The sequence below is a fragment of the Callionymus lyra genome, chromosome 1 (assembly GCF_982586985.1).
Source record: "Callionymus lyra chromosome 1, fCalLyr1.hap1.1, whole genome shotgun sequence".
Taxonomy (NCBI): Eukaryota; Metazoa; Chordata; class Actinopteri; order Syngnathiformes; family Callionymidae; genus Callionymus; species Callionymus lyra.
In genome coordinates, this window is record NC_141818.1 from 8,060,783 (window position 1) to 8,075,656 (window position 14,874).

At 37.0% G+C, this 14,874-nt stretch overlaps 1 protein-coding gene across 1 annotated transcript; it reads right to left on the reverse strand.

Annotated features, from left to right (window-relative positions):
* Positions 1–359: 359 nt before the first annotated feature.
* On the reverse strand, positions 360–11,483 carry LOC148087824 (leucine-rich repeat-containing protein 43-like). The gene is made up of 12 exons (XM_087809599.1): positions 11,391–11,483; positions 11,109–11,327; positions 7,690–7,800; positions 7,390–7,529; positions 3,815–4,053; positions 3,594–3,757; positions 2,747–2,840; positions 1,870–2,009; positions 1,744–1,812; positions 714–959; positions 574–649; positions 360–520 (listed from the first exon to the last, which is right to left on the reverse strand). The coding sequence occupies exons 1-12, from the start codon at positions 11,481–11,483 to the stop codon at positions 360–362; spliced, it is 1,752 nt and encodes a 583-aa protein (XP_087665725.1).
* Between the last annotated feature and the right edge of the window lie 3,391 nt (positions 11,484–14,874).

A 14,874-nucleotide genomic window follows, 5' to 3' on the forward strand; every position in this document is an offset into this window, starting at 1 on the left:
GTTCTTTCTCTTTTATTTCTCATCCTAACATCAAACTACAAATCATTAAATAATAATATCTAATTATTTTTCCTTCAATTTTTATAATAATATTTGAAAACATTTTAATTTAAGAACTTTAATCTTAAAATTAATCTTTAACCTGAACTGAACAGAGAACTCTCTGATTTAGAGGAGCTGATCCTCATCTTGGATGAAGATTAGATTGAAGTTCACAATTAACTGCCTGATCTGAGTCTGGTTCTTTCCAGGTTTCTTCCTCCTGATAACGATAAATTCTCCACATGTAATATTTCTATGTTTATTTATTCAGGTTCTGTCAGGTTTAAATGAATTAGAATGAAGTCTCTGACTCAACATTAACCACAGAACAACGTTTCTGTTGGATCGACGGTGGCCTCGGACGCAGACCTCCATCTCCGCAGCTCCACACTGAACTCAACCGTCACCGGCTTCACCTCCTCGGGCACAGAGTCTTCTGCAGGAGCTTCCACCGCATCCTTGCGCCCCTTTTGTTTGCCTGAAGACCACGACAGGTCAACCTCTTCTTCCTGTCATCTACAGTCCTCTTACCTTTCGCTGCATTTTTCTTCTCCGGTTTTTCTGCTTTTCCTTTCTTCTTTGATTTCTTGGCTTCCTCTTTAATTTCCTTTCAGATAAAAAGTCAAAATAAGACGATGACCTTGGAGGAGATGGAAGAGTTTGACACTTGCCGGTTCAGGTTTTTCAGGTCCCTCCTCCTCACCCTCCTCTTCTTCCTTCTCTTCTTTCTTCTCCTCATTGGGCTCCGGATCCAGGATGCCGAAGTCACAGATGGTGTCGATGTTTTGGGTTCCACCGAGCAGGTCGTGGAGGGGGATTTGGATGGAGCAGAGGACCGAGGTGATGGGGGGTCCCGGGACTAGGTCTATGGCCGAGGCCTTCCTTCCCTTTTGTTTGTCCTTCGGCGCTTTTGACGCCTGGTGACCACAATAAAAAATGTTCAGCAAAACTTAAAACATATGGATTTCAAGGCAACTAACTTCAATACATTTGTTTCAAGTATCTTGAAGATATTTTGAAACTCAAAAATCAAAATATCTTGGTTTAATTTGTTTAATTGACAATTTTTGGGGACAGACTATCAACCATTTTGAAGGACAAAAGAAAAATCCTACATTTTGAGGGCTTGAACCTCTAATCTCCCATAAGAACTAACAAAATAATACGATATATTTTGATTTAACATCAATTTTATTTGAACAGTTATGATTTCTGACATATTTAATACAAAAACTCTTTTTCCACAGAGTCATCAGAGTCTGAAAATGTGGAATTCAGATTTGCAGAAGGAAAATATTAACAGAAAGTTAATGGATCAGGAATAAAAAAAATGAAAACAAAAAAGCACTGCCTGTTTATTTATGGGCGACTCAGACCAGGTGAAAGGTCAAAGAAAAGAGTGTAACCTCATCGATATTGCAAGTGTATAATACATTTTATTTGATTATTATTTCAATTGTTGTTTAGGGATTTTGTTCCTTTAAAGATGGACATGTTGCATATACTGTACATATATCATTATGTAAGAACATTCAATATATTTGTTCACATAAGGACATATTAATTTATAATAAGGTGTATTAACTCCTAAAAACAATAATAAATAATAAAAATAAGACAAAAATCTTACTTAGGTGTCAGAAAAATGTCTACACCATAAAAAAGGCCACATCAATACATTCTAATGGAAACATCACGTACTTCTTTCCCTCCTGGTTTGCCCTGTTTGGATGCTGCCACCTCCTCAGGAGTCGCCGGCCAAGACTCTATCTGAATAAAGACAAGTCTGGTCAAGCATCTGTGTGTCTCTCTGTGAGCGTCTCCTACCTTCTCCTGCACTATCTCAAGGACCAGCCTCTGTTTGAGGAACATCTTGAAGCCACTCAGGTCGGAGATGGTGTAGGTCTTGGTGTCGCTCAAGTCCATGCTCTCCGCCCAGGCCAGCTTCTCTGTTCTGTGTGGAGACACTTAGAGAAACATGTATTGAAACCACTCGCTTAGATATGATTCATGTTGGTGTGGTTGATATATATGTTGATATATGTTGATATATGTTGATATATGTTGATATATGATGATATTCCTTTTAGAAAACATACAAACTACAGAACAAACATTTAGAATTAAACCAGAAAACCAAATTACATATTTTCCTTAAACACGTACACTCTATAAATAAACATGGTTGAGAACATGATTTAATCATATCCGGTATGAATTTACACCCACAATGCACTACAATATTTGGCTTTTACAGCACTTTAAATCGTAATAGGCAAAAGTTAAGACAACAATCTTACTTGTTAGTCGAACCTTTCAAAGAAAATCCTTTTTAATTGAGGAATATTATTGTTATTTATTTCTCTCTCTTAAAACAAACGGTTTAGAACTCATGGCCCGGGGGCCATATCTTGTTCATGTTGATATGGTGATTAATAAAAACGTCATTTAACATCAGTTTTATTCTTTGAAAGTGTGAATGATCTTGTTTGTTTCTGGTCCTTCCTTAAAGGGAAGGAGTTGTATGTGTTTGTTGGAGGAAAAACACATAAATGAGGATGAATTGAGCCTCCAAGAATGAGATTTCACCATAGGATTTATACTTACTGTTAATAGAAAATACATAAATACTGTTTGTATTATGTTTGGCCCGCGACTAAGAATTCTCGTAGTTTTTTGTCCCCTTGTGTGATCGAGTCATTACCATTAGTGCTGAGTCGGCAGGGTTCTTCAAACGTGTCGATCGGTTGCTGGTTCTCTTCTTCTTCTGCTGCTGTTTCAACGCCAGGCTCTTGATCCTAAAGATATGGACGTGATGAGCTCACTGTGCAACAAATCTCCTCATCTAAGGTTCTCCGACCTATATTCGGTGTGTGGCATTTGTAAAGTTACTTTCATTTCATTTCCCACCTTTATTATAATAGTGTTAATGTGTTGTCTTTTGTTAGCCATTGTTTTGTGGGAAGTTGACGGAGCAGTTCCAGACGGTGTGTTGCAGGACCTCCTAATGGCTGCCGGCAACCTGCTCGTCATCCAGCCCTATATACACACGCAGGACTTTCCATAGACCGGCGTCGGCTCGTTTTGCACTTCTGCCAGGTGTCACAACCTTCCCTCACTCCCTTGGTCGTTTTTATTTTATTCTTTCTTTGTTCAATTTTTCTTGAGTTGATCATGCCACCCCGTTTTGACTTCCTCATTCGTTTGATTATTTGTTGCTATTTGGAGACATTCTTAATGTTGATTGTTGTATATCTTTCGGCTGTTTTTGTTGTATTAAATTGTATTTTAATATTGACTTGGCTCCTGGGTCTCTTTGTTAATGTTAGAGTACACAAACAAAGATATTATTATATTATATATTATTATATTATTTATAGATAATTAACAAAACTGAATCCTTAAAGAAGATAAATATGACTTTAAAATTTCACTCCTATGTCCTGTTAGGGAAATATACATTGTTGTTTGTTTTTATTTGTCCTACGACTTCGACTGCTTAAAGTTTTTTGTCCCTTTTATGTTTGTGAGAACAATATACACAACTTTACCGGCTCAGCTGTCGTTCCATCGTTGAAGAAGTTATAGGTAACATAGTTGCTGTAAGAGATGACCGGAAACTCAGGAGCGTCCTCCTCCACATCCATCATAGGATCCGGCAGATCCCTCATGGTGCCCACACACACCGTGACCGAGGCCAGATCCGTCATGGGACCTGCTCAGGACTCAAAGTTATACCCGGTGTCGAGGCACACGCTCACCGGTGACTCGCCTGCTCGCTGGGCCAGGCCTTTGAAGCGCTGCCTGGTCTCAGGTAGGATCTGCAGGGCGTCCAGAATGGACAGGTGCGGCAGACTGTCTATAGTGAGGCCGGGGTACGAGGGGCTCAAGGTGAAAGGGTTTCCTTGCAGCATCAGGCACTTGAGGCGGGGAAGACTGCACAAGTGTTTCAACAGTTCCTGCTGAGCCATGAATTCACAGTCGCCCAGGTCCAGACACACAACCTGAGGCCTGAAGTCACAAAGAAAAGAAAGAGTATGAACACACACTATTGTTAAAGAAGAAGACAATTATATTGTATTTATATTATACGTGTTGTTTTTTTTTACTATTTAGTATATGTTACGCACTTTTACATTTTAAAGTAAAAAAAACTCCCTTTAGCTTCAATCTGTTCACGTTTTCCCACGACTCATCCAAAGGTGAGAAAATACCTGACCACGTCATAATAGGCCTTAACATCACATATTGTGAAAAAAGGATATGACTAGTTATTGCAAGGTTTGTCTAAGTGATCTCAGGCTCGTAAGAACCTGTTAGCAGTAGCCTGGGGGAGCGCAGAGGGGGCGGGAAGATGTCACCGTCTAATCACTTCCTAAGTGTATATTTTATTTCTCAAGTAAAAGTATTTATTGAATGAGGAAGTCAAGTGGATTTTAAAGGGATATAGTAAAAACTTAACCCTTTAAACAAATTTAACCATAAGGTTTTTTTCCTCTTGAATAACTTTTTAGTTATATTATAAGTTATATATTATTAAGTTTTCCCTTAAACACTTACATTATATTTAAAATGGGCTATTTTTCACTGAGATTTCAGTTTGAGATTTGTGTGTCTCTGTTCCCCTTTTTTCAACTTATAAAATGTATTGTTTTTATTCACCAATTTTGAGCAAAAAAAAAAGAAATAATAAATATCCAAGACAAGCATGTTTTTCGTGGTAATGGTAATGAAAATCAGTGTTATTTATTTGTCTCTCTCAGCTGAGGTTTAAGAACACATTAGTCAAACTTAAGGCCCAGCCCCCATTTTTTAGTGGCCCATCGAATCAAAGTTGATTAATGTTCATGGTGACCTTTGAAAGATTTAAGGTAAGATACCGAATCTGGATTTTGGATATCAACAATTATACTTATAGTCTCGTCAACAAAAGGAATACCACAAATACATTTGTAATGGGCCACTGGGTCACCTTGACCCCAAGATAACGCAAGGCATCAAAGCAAAACAGTCTAAATGTCTCACTACCTTTCTCTGAACACAATCTATTGTGGTTATTCAGACATAACGTCATGCTGACATTGTTTTTCGAAGAATTATCCAATCGCAAAGCTTAAAAGGCTACTCTGACATCAGGTCAGACTACATTCCGATTGGCATTTGTAAGTAAGTAAGTAAGTAAGTAATTAATATTTATAGAGCGCTTTTCAAGACCAGGGTCACAATGCGCTTAAACAATCAAAACAATATTCAATAAAGTATATACTTTAAAGGTCAAGATAAAACTGAGACCAACACAGGAGTCTCAGAGAATCAAGGAAAAGCCTGCACGAATAAAAGTTTCTTAAGATTAACATTTTCCTAAGTTTAGTGATTTTTCTTAGTTGAAGGAAACAGTTTATGTTCAGTTTTCTGCAGTGTTGAACAAGAGACATGTCTTTATCAAATACAACACCCAGGTTTCTCAGGCTCAGTTTGACAGACTGACCTAAGTCACCCAAGTATTGACTCAACCCTAGAGCTTTATCATCAGGAGTGTTAGATTAAAAATTATTATACACTATACGTATACGCCATACTTAAATTAATGCTAAAAGATAATCAAATTATAAAGTATAAATTACTAGCTTCATCTAAGAGCTTAAACGTTTGAATACACATTCACAACCAACATTTCACTCCAGACTGATAGACTGTTTCAAGATAAGCTTGGAGCGGAAGTAGAGTCATAACAGCGAATACTCTAACATCTGTCACACCTGGGGGCGTGAAACAAAGAGCGAAGCAGAACACACCCAAAAAAGGGGGGCTGGAAGACAAAGGCATCCGCCCATGCAACAGGGAAGCAAGGAAGTTGCTCTCCAGGTGACCCGAGACATGGACAAACTAGAAAGAACCATCTGCCCCGGAAGAGAAGACCCCCTGGACAGGAAACTTTCCCTTAAATATAGCGATGCTCTATAGTACTGGACCGTCTTTCCCGCAGCTATTGACCTGTAGAGCTGCCGGCAAAGAGCGTGTCCGATCGATCGTAAAAGTTTGTATCTTTGTTTGACTTGAAGCGACGAATAAACGATCCGCTACACTCTGCATTGACCTTTTCTCTCCATAAAGCAAAGTAAAGGCCCGGACGTGACGTCGTGTTGGAGCGACAGAAACGGACTCCAGTTTTATCCGTTTTAGGAGCAATAACCAAAGTTTGAAACCATTTTCACTCAGCCATTGATTTCTATCAAACAATTGACTGAGCTGCTCAGCCTCTGTGGCTCAGTTGGATCAAAAGAGCAGCAGAGCTGGATGTCATCAGTAAAAATGTGATAAGAAACATCAGGAAATCTCTGAATGATTTTACCGAGGGGAATAAAATACAGCAAAAACAATAAAGGACCCAGAACAGAACCTTGAGGGACTGCACACAACAGATCCGCCGATTCCGACCTCATTTGATTGGCAAATGAACTGAAACTGCGCCAAAAAAAACAAAAACATCATGATGTCACTGAACACTTTCAGTAAAGCTGTCGTAGAGCGTAGAGTGATGTTTACGGAAGCCAGACTGAAACTTCTCAAGGATGACGCTCTGATCCAGGAACGATCTTGGACAAGAAAGGGAGCTTAAAAATAAGGCCTGAAATGACTGAGGTCAGTCGGGTCTAAGCCTGGATTTTTGAGTAAAGGCTTCACAATGGCATGTATAAATACATTGGGAAAAACCCCTGTGGAAAGGGAGAGGTTTATCATTTTGGTATAACCCAGGGGCCAATGACATCACTTTAATACAGAGGCGGGCGGTAGATTGACACACAACGGAAAGGAAGTGAATTCCTTTGTCTTTAACACTTTTCAAGATATGTGTGCTAAATTTGGGTCAAACTAACCTCACTTTACCTCCGAATGAGAAACCCACAGGTGCTGACTCAGCAGAGACATCATAGACAAAGTAGAACACGTCATAAAGCTGCGGATGCAGTTTGGCCTGTTTCTGAGCTTTAGTGAAATAAAGGCAACTTCCAGTTTATCTGATCAACAGTCAGTTAATCTTCAAAGAAATATGTCACAGTGGAACGAACCCTTCGTAAATGGGCTTTTTAAGAAGTGAACCAGGAAAGTCCTCAAGAGTCCCTGCCAATAATATATTCATTTATTACAATTATATCCCCTTAATAGTGATTGATATCATTAATAAAAAATGTCATATCATCTTAACAAGACCTGATGGTGGCAGTAGAGTTCAAAAACTCATTCGGTTCTCCTGAAAAATACTTTTGGAACGGATGAATAGTTTTTTAAGTTATTCGGCCGATCAGGTCATTCTAAATGTGTATTCATGTTTGTGTGTTTTCTGACCAGAGATCTTTGGTGAAATACTTCATGTCGTCAGAAGAGCCGAGACTGTTGGACCCGAGCCCGAGGTAGTACAGGTGTGGAGGGGTGCTCCTGCTCAGGCTGCTGAGGTCGGACAGCAGGTTTGCACGAAGATCCAGGACCTTAGACGGAAAAACAACCATCGGCGGAGCATAAATTCAAACTTAAAAGTACACTATTTGGGTCAGAAGCTATAGCTACGTTGGAATTATAGCATGTAATGTAGTTTTCAGCTCGTGAAATAATAGTGACACAAGAATTGTGAAAAGAAAGAAGACTCACCCGGAGACTCTTAGGAAGGTTGTCTACAGGGATATGAGAGATTTTGTTGGTACTCAAAATCAACTGCTCCAGCTTGGAGAACTTCAACAACCCATCATCGATTGTCGACACCTGAAAACAGCATGAGGGACAAAAACTAGAGTTTTAAATTTAAATTTAAAATGGTCAAGTTGTTCTTGTACTGTCACCATATTTCAAGTGATCTCCCAAAGTAAAACTATTTTTATTTTATATAAATCATGGGTCCAGGAATGAAGAACATTTACTGTTGTATAATGTCTTGATTTATCTTAATATGCTTGGACAAGTGTGACTATAATTTGTTATGTTACACTTTTATTTTGGTTTTATTTTGTTCTCACTTCCTGAGACACTTTTCCCTGAGTCTACTAATGGCACACTGCTGGACTTGATTTGAGATATCTAGTAAGTAAGTTAGAAAATAGTGCAATATAGTAGAACAGAATAAATAAATAACGTTTTAAATATTGCATATAATGATGATGATGATGATGATGATGATGATGAAGATGGTGATAATGAAGATGAAGATGAAGATGAAGATGAAGATGAAGATGATGATGATGATGAGGATGAGGGTGAGGATGAGGATGAGGATGAGGATGAGGATGATGGTGATGGTGATGGTGATGATGATGATGATGATGATGATGATGATGATGATGATGATGATGATGATGAAGATGAAGATGAAGATGATGATGATGAAGATGATGATGATGAGGATGATGAGGATGATGATGATGATGACGATGATGATGATGATGAAGGTGATGAAGATGAAGATGGTGGTGATGATGATGGTGATGATGATGATGATGATGAAGGTGATGAAGATGAAGATGAAGATGAAGATGAAGATGAGGATGAGGGTGAGGGTGAGGATGAAGATGGTGATGGTGATGGTGATGGTGATGGTGATGGTGATGGTGATGGTGATGAGGATGAGGATGAGGATGATGATGATGATGACGATGATGATGATGATGATGATGATGATGATGAAGAAGATGATGAAGATGAAGATGGTGGTGATGATGATGATGATGGTGATGGTGATGATGATGATGATGATGAAGGTGATGAAGATGAAGATGAAGATGATGAAGATGAAGATGAAGATGAAGATGAGGATGAGGATGAGGATGAGGATGAGGATGAAGATGAAGATGAAGATGAAGAGGATGAGGATGAGGATGAGGATGAGGATGATGATGATGATGAAGATGAAGATGAAGATGAAGATGAAGAGGATGAGGATGAGGATGAGGATGAAGATGAAGATGAAGATGAAGATGCAGAGGATGAGGATGAGGATGAGGATGAAGATGAAGATGAAGATGAAGATGAAGATGAAGATGAAGATGAAGATGAAGATGCAGAGGATGAGGATGAGGATGAGGATGAGGATGAGGATGAGGATGAGGATGAGGATGAGGATGAGGATGAGGATGAGGATGATGAAGATGGTGATGATGGGGAAGATGATGATGATGATGAAGCTGATGAAGATGGTGATGATGATGATGATGATGATGATCAGGGGTGTCAAACTCAAATACACAGTGGGCCAAAATAAAAGTTAGGACAAGGTCGCGGGCCGAAATAAATATTGAAAAATTGCAATTCAGCATCTTTTCAGAAATGTAATGTAAAACCTTTTCAATAAAGAGATTTTAGTTTTGCTTAAACATTGAACCTAGGACGAGAATAAACATAGAGAAACATTTAAAATAAATAATACTGTCACAACTATAGCCCTCAACCTCCTTTGCAATGCAGGCCTAAATATTTGTTTAAAGGTCAACAATCAAACTGCCAAAAGCAACAATTTTTAACAAGACCAGGGAGATTTTTGTGAAACTACGTCTGATCAAAGTAAAGCCGCAGAATTATAGCAGCTGAAGCCGTGATCACGTGATCGCAGCGATCTATTGAAAAACACACCTACATAAATGACATGATTTGTTCATTTGTCATTTGTAAACAAAACGTTTTTTATTTTATAAACGTAATAAGAACTCGCGTGTGTTACGCCACACATTCATATGAAACTCAGATGATCAGATCATCTTCATCCTCTTCATCATCAATACTCTTTAAGTTACTGATTTACACCTTTTTTTTCTGTTAAACTCATTTCTAGACGCTTCAATAAGCCCCTGATCGTCTGCAGATAACGTGTTAATAACTAAGCTAAAATATAAACATTAACACGGGAGCTCGCCTGCACTATTTAAATGTAAGTATGTGATCCATGTCAGAAATGTTTAAATAATACTGTTTAATATAAAAATAAATATTATATTTAAATTCATCTTTAAATTTTCTCCTCAAACAATGAATCGTTTGGCCATTTTCCATGAGGGGTGGAATACATCTGAGTGATGTGACTCCAAACTTTGTAACAGAGGAGGGGGTGTGTATGAAGGACGATGAAAGACTTATGTATAAATAAATGTCAAAATGTACAAATAAATGTCAAAATGTATTAAAAAAATGTCAATTAAATGTATAAATGTCAAAATAAATGTATACATTTATAATTAAATATACAAATAAATGTATTAATGTATAAATACGTAACACAATATATAAATATGTAACAAAATGTATAAATGTATAAATAAATGTCAAATGTGTAAATGACAAAATGTGTATTTATACGTAAATCAGCTCCATTCTTTGAAGAAAATTAAATCAGAAGTCATTTATTTATTTGGACATTTTGACAAATTGCTATTTATTTATTTAACATTTATTTATACATTTTCTTATGTATTTATACATTTATTTATACATTTATTTATACATTTTGACATTCATTTATACATAAGTAATGATGATGAAGTTGAAGATGAAGATGAAGATGAAGATGATGGTGATGGTGATGGTGATGGTGATGGTGATGGTGATGATGATGATGAAGATGAAGATGAAGATGAAGATGAAGGTGAAGATGAAGATGAAGATGAAGATGAAGATGATGATGATGATGAAGATAAAGATGACGATGAAGATGATGGTGATGATGATGATGATGATGATGATGAAGACGAAGATGAAGGTGATGATGAAGATGAAGATGAAGATGATGATGAAGATGAAGATGAAGATGAAGATGAAGATGAAGATGATGGTGATGATGATGATGATGATGATGATGAAGATGATGAAGATGAAGATGAAGATGAAGATGAAGATGAAGATGAAGATGAAGGTGATGATGATGATGATGATGATGATGATGATGATGATGATGAAGATGAAGATGAAGATGAAGATGAAGATGAAGATGAAGATGATGAAGATGAAGATGAAGATGACGGGCTGCAGGAAACTTGGTTTGTGATCCTAACATGGTGTCACATCATGACTGGGTTCAAGGTCACGCTCACGTGTTTGTCCACGATGCGGAGCTTCTTGAAGTAGTTGTAGACGAAGGCGTCGGCCAGCGGTTTGGACGAAACCACCGCCAGACGCCTGAGCGCGGCGGCCTCGGGACTCCACAGCGCGTCCGACCTCCACGGAGAGTGAGGACATCTCAGCAGCTCCAGGAGCTCGGACTCCTCGCTCGGCATCTCCGTGGCCTCCGTGACCTCCCTGGCGTTCTTCTTCTGAGAGAGCGAGGAGAGAGTGTGAGACGGTGGAGGCTTCACCACCGAGAGCGTTCAACTCACCCAGCTGCCACATCCACACGGGAAGTCGCCGAGGCACAGACGCCGGATCAGTTTCTCCAGCACATCGCTCAGAGTGATGGTGCGAGAAGCCATCACGTCTGTGGAGCCGTCCACCCCGGGAGGAACATTTGAAGCTCTCTTCGGTCAGGAGATCCTTTGTGTATTATGGTTGCCTAGCAACCGCCCCCACTTGTTAGTGTTTCAAAAAAGACCGAAGCTGTTTTAAAGTATTGAGAACTTGTATTCTCCCTAAAAAAAAAGGTTTTAATCTGTAAAAAATACAACTGTTTAAGATCCAGTAGTAAACTAACTAATTGTCCTTCTTTAAGTAGAACTTTTTTTTATTTTTATTGATGTTTGTACTTTAGTCTAAACAAAAACATAAACCCCAATATAATGGATACCGTAATCATTATTTCATTCACCTGTTTTAATTGTCTTCGTCGTAACAATTTTACGACATGTTTTATTTATACTCGCTTTTATTGACTAGCTTCCTTTTATTTGTCATTCTTTTGACTTTATGACGTAATCGTTATGTTTGTGTTCCAGGTTCAATCGCTATATATTGTGTTAAAATAAAACTAGTCTATTACCTGTACGTTGTGACTTAAATACAAGATGTGTGTCTTCCAATGCACATTTATATATATATATAATAAATAAATATATATTTATATCCCCGTCTCTGGAACTCACTGACACTTGAACTGAGAAATATGGACTCTATTACACTTTTTAAATCACGTCTTAAAACACGCTTATTTAAATCTGTTTATTGCACCTAATCACTTTGTTTTAATTATGTTTTTAATGTGTCTTCATGTTTTAATGGCGTTTTTATGCTTGCTGTTCGGGTTTTATGAATTTAAAAAACAAACAATGATTTGAATTGTTTTATTTATATATATATATATATATATATATATATATATATATATATATATATATATATATATATTCATGTCATTGTATTTAAAAGCAGAAATACAAAATCCATGATGGTTATAAACTTGCTAGCTACAAATCAAGCTACGAGGCTAACGCTTTGCTAGCTCCCGTTTTGTGGCTAATATTGATAGCAACGTCGTTATTTTTCTTATTAACTATTTCTCATTAAATCACTTCGAAAGTATTTCTATTGTGTTTTTCTTTTTTCTCTAAAAAAATACTTTTGTTTTCTTTGTTCAAAGCAGAAGGTTATTTATGATTTATCTCAATCTGCGCTTCACAAGAAGTCAGAATTGTGACATTTTTGTTGTATTAAAGACATTTTATAATTGATTTAATAAGTTTATTTTACAATAAGCTGTAAAAATAAAAATGCATGAATGTGTGATAATTTTGTTTTTGTGTGTTTGTTTCCTTTGTTTTTTTTTCTCATACCATATTTTCCTACACTAAAATAAAACCTGCTCTGAAAGTATAAGGTACCTCAAAAAGTTCCCAGCAACCCTAGAGTAAAACTGAGAAGAGCTTATCTTCTAAAAAGTGACGTCATCACCTTCTGTGCACGAATACTATTCTTAAAAGTGATGTTATATGTAATGATAAGATTACAGCAATATTTCCGTTTTTGGCCACAAGCTCCGTGACTCTGGGTTTCCACCAGAGTGATGGAGGGTTGCGCAACAGTAACAAGGAAGAAGATTTTAATCTCATAATGTGATAAGATCATCATCCGCCAACTCAAGGTACGCAAGAATAAAAATACAAATCAGCATGTGTTCACTGAAGAGGTGCAAGAAGATGTCTTTGTGGAAAGGTAAGTTGAGATTATTTTTACATGACCTAACCTTGAACTAATCCTCAAAAGTAACGTCTAATAAGTCAAATAGAAAAATGTCTCACAGTTTCTATTGAAAAAAAAGAAAAGTTTGTGTTGCTTCAGTGATAAAGAAAGCGAGTATATACTTGTTGTACGTTGATTTAAAAGACGCTTTAACGTGGATTCACTCTCTCGCATTTCGTCTAGAGCTCCTCCTATGGACGGCACTGTCCAGCCTGTACACAGTGGCCTCTCGACCTGTTCTCAGTGAGATTCCTCGACTCAGTTTGTCGCTTTGCAATTTGATGAGCGCAGAAAAGGACTATGTGAGTATCTCTGGACGTTACTTTTAAAGTGTTACCTTAACCTGAACCATCGGCATGACTTTCGGAACTTTTCCATCCTTGAATTCTGTTGATGTTAACTTCCTTATGTACCCAATGGAAATCCCCATAGATTTTACAAGTAGAAATACAATCTTGAAGATAGTCAGTCAGGATAATAATAAATAAATAATAATAATAAATAAAAGCGTAAGCAGTCATATATTATAGACCACGTTTCAAGTTGTAATCATGTAATAGGGATGTTGGGGATTAGAGAAAATGATAACTAGAAACTGTATTATTTGTATATATTTTTTTCCGACATCCTATCGTATTGTAAACCACAATGTTTCTAATGTACACATCAGCTTTCTCAAGTTTATTTCCACAAAAATGCAACCTGGAGTAAGATTGACTATATGTAGCTCGGAGCTCAAATGTGCGGCTCTTAAGACTTTCCTTATTCCTTATTGTTATCGCACAGAAGAACACAGCAGTGAAACTGGAAACAACATTTTGTTGCTTGGCAACCATTAAAAAACACAGCTTAGATGATATTATCACGGTCCTCCATTTGATGTATAAGTACTATGCAGTACAAGCAAGAAACTCCATCTTTGTATTTTGTCAGATGGTTTTACCTTACCTTACCTTACCTTATTATTTATATATAATCAAAAACTTTAGGTAATTTAAAAAAGCAAAAGAACACACTATATGTAAGAGCTTTGATAAGAGACATATATATAGATATATATAGATATATCTATATATATATCTATATATATATAAAACTGTATTGATCCCTCTGGAGGTCTCTTTCGGGAAATTGTTTTTCACACACAGCGGTGGCAAAACCGACAAAGATCAGATTATCAAAGAACAAGAACTATAAAAGGAAAGTGCTAAAGATAAAGAACATAGAACAATAAAAAATAACAAAGACAAAGAATACAATGATTAACATAGAATAGACTCATCTTTTCGCTCCACTCAATTCTTGCAGAGAAACAAAGATAAGACAATACAAAAAACAATAATAAATAATAATAAACAAAAATCAAACAAGCACAAACATAATAATAACTATATAAGCTGGAATTAACATTATTACACTTATATTACTGCAGAGCAGATCTGACACTGTGGATAAACAAAATATTTATTTTGAATAAAACACACAACATTCGACAAAAACTGGCCATATTCACAGATCAAACGACACAAAAATCCTCCAACATTAAACAAAAAAAAAAAAGTGTATCTAAGACCAGAGATGTGTTGACAAAAGACGCCCTGCTGAGCTAAGTTTGGGTGCAAAGGGGTTTCTTTTTTTAAGGCTGTTCCACTCATAGCAGCATCTCTGTCTCTGACAACATCCCTGGTTGCA

What these genes read in the sequence shown, in the direction of transcription:
- LOC148087824 (XM_087809599.1), bottom strand. Translation starts at nt 11,483, where the DNA reads ATGGCTTCTCGCACCATCACTCTGAGCGATGTGCTGGAGAAACTGATC. An exon ending in CTGCCGACTCAGCACTAATG is followed by an intron (nt 2,010 to 2,746) that starts GTAATGACTCGA and finishes TGTTTCTCTAAG; the next exon opens with TGTCTCCACACAGAACAGAG. An exon ending in GACCTGAAAAACCTGAACCG is followed by an intron (nt 650 to 713) that starts GCAAGTGTCAAA and finishes TTTATCTGAAAG; the next exon opens with GAAATTAAAGAGGAAGCCAA.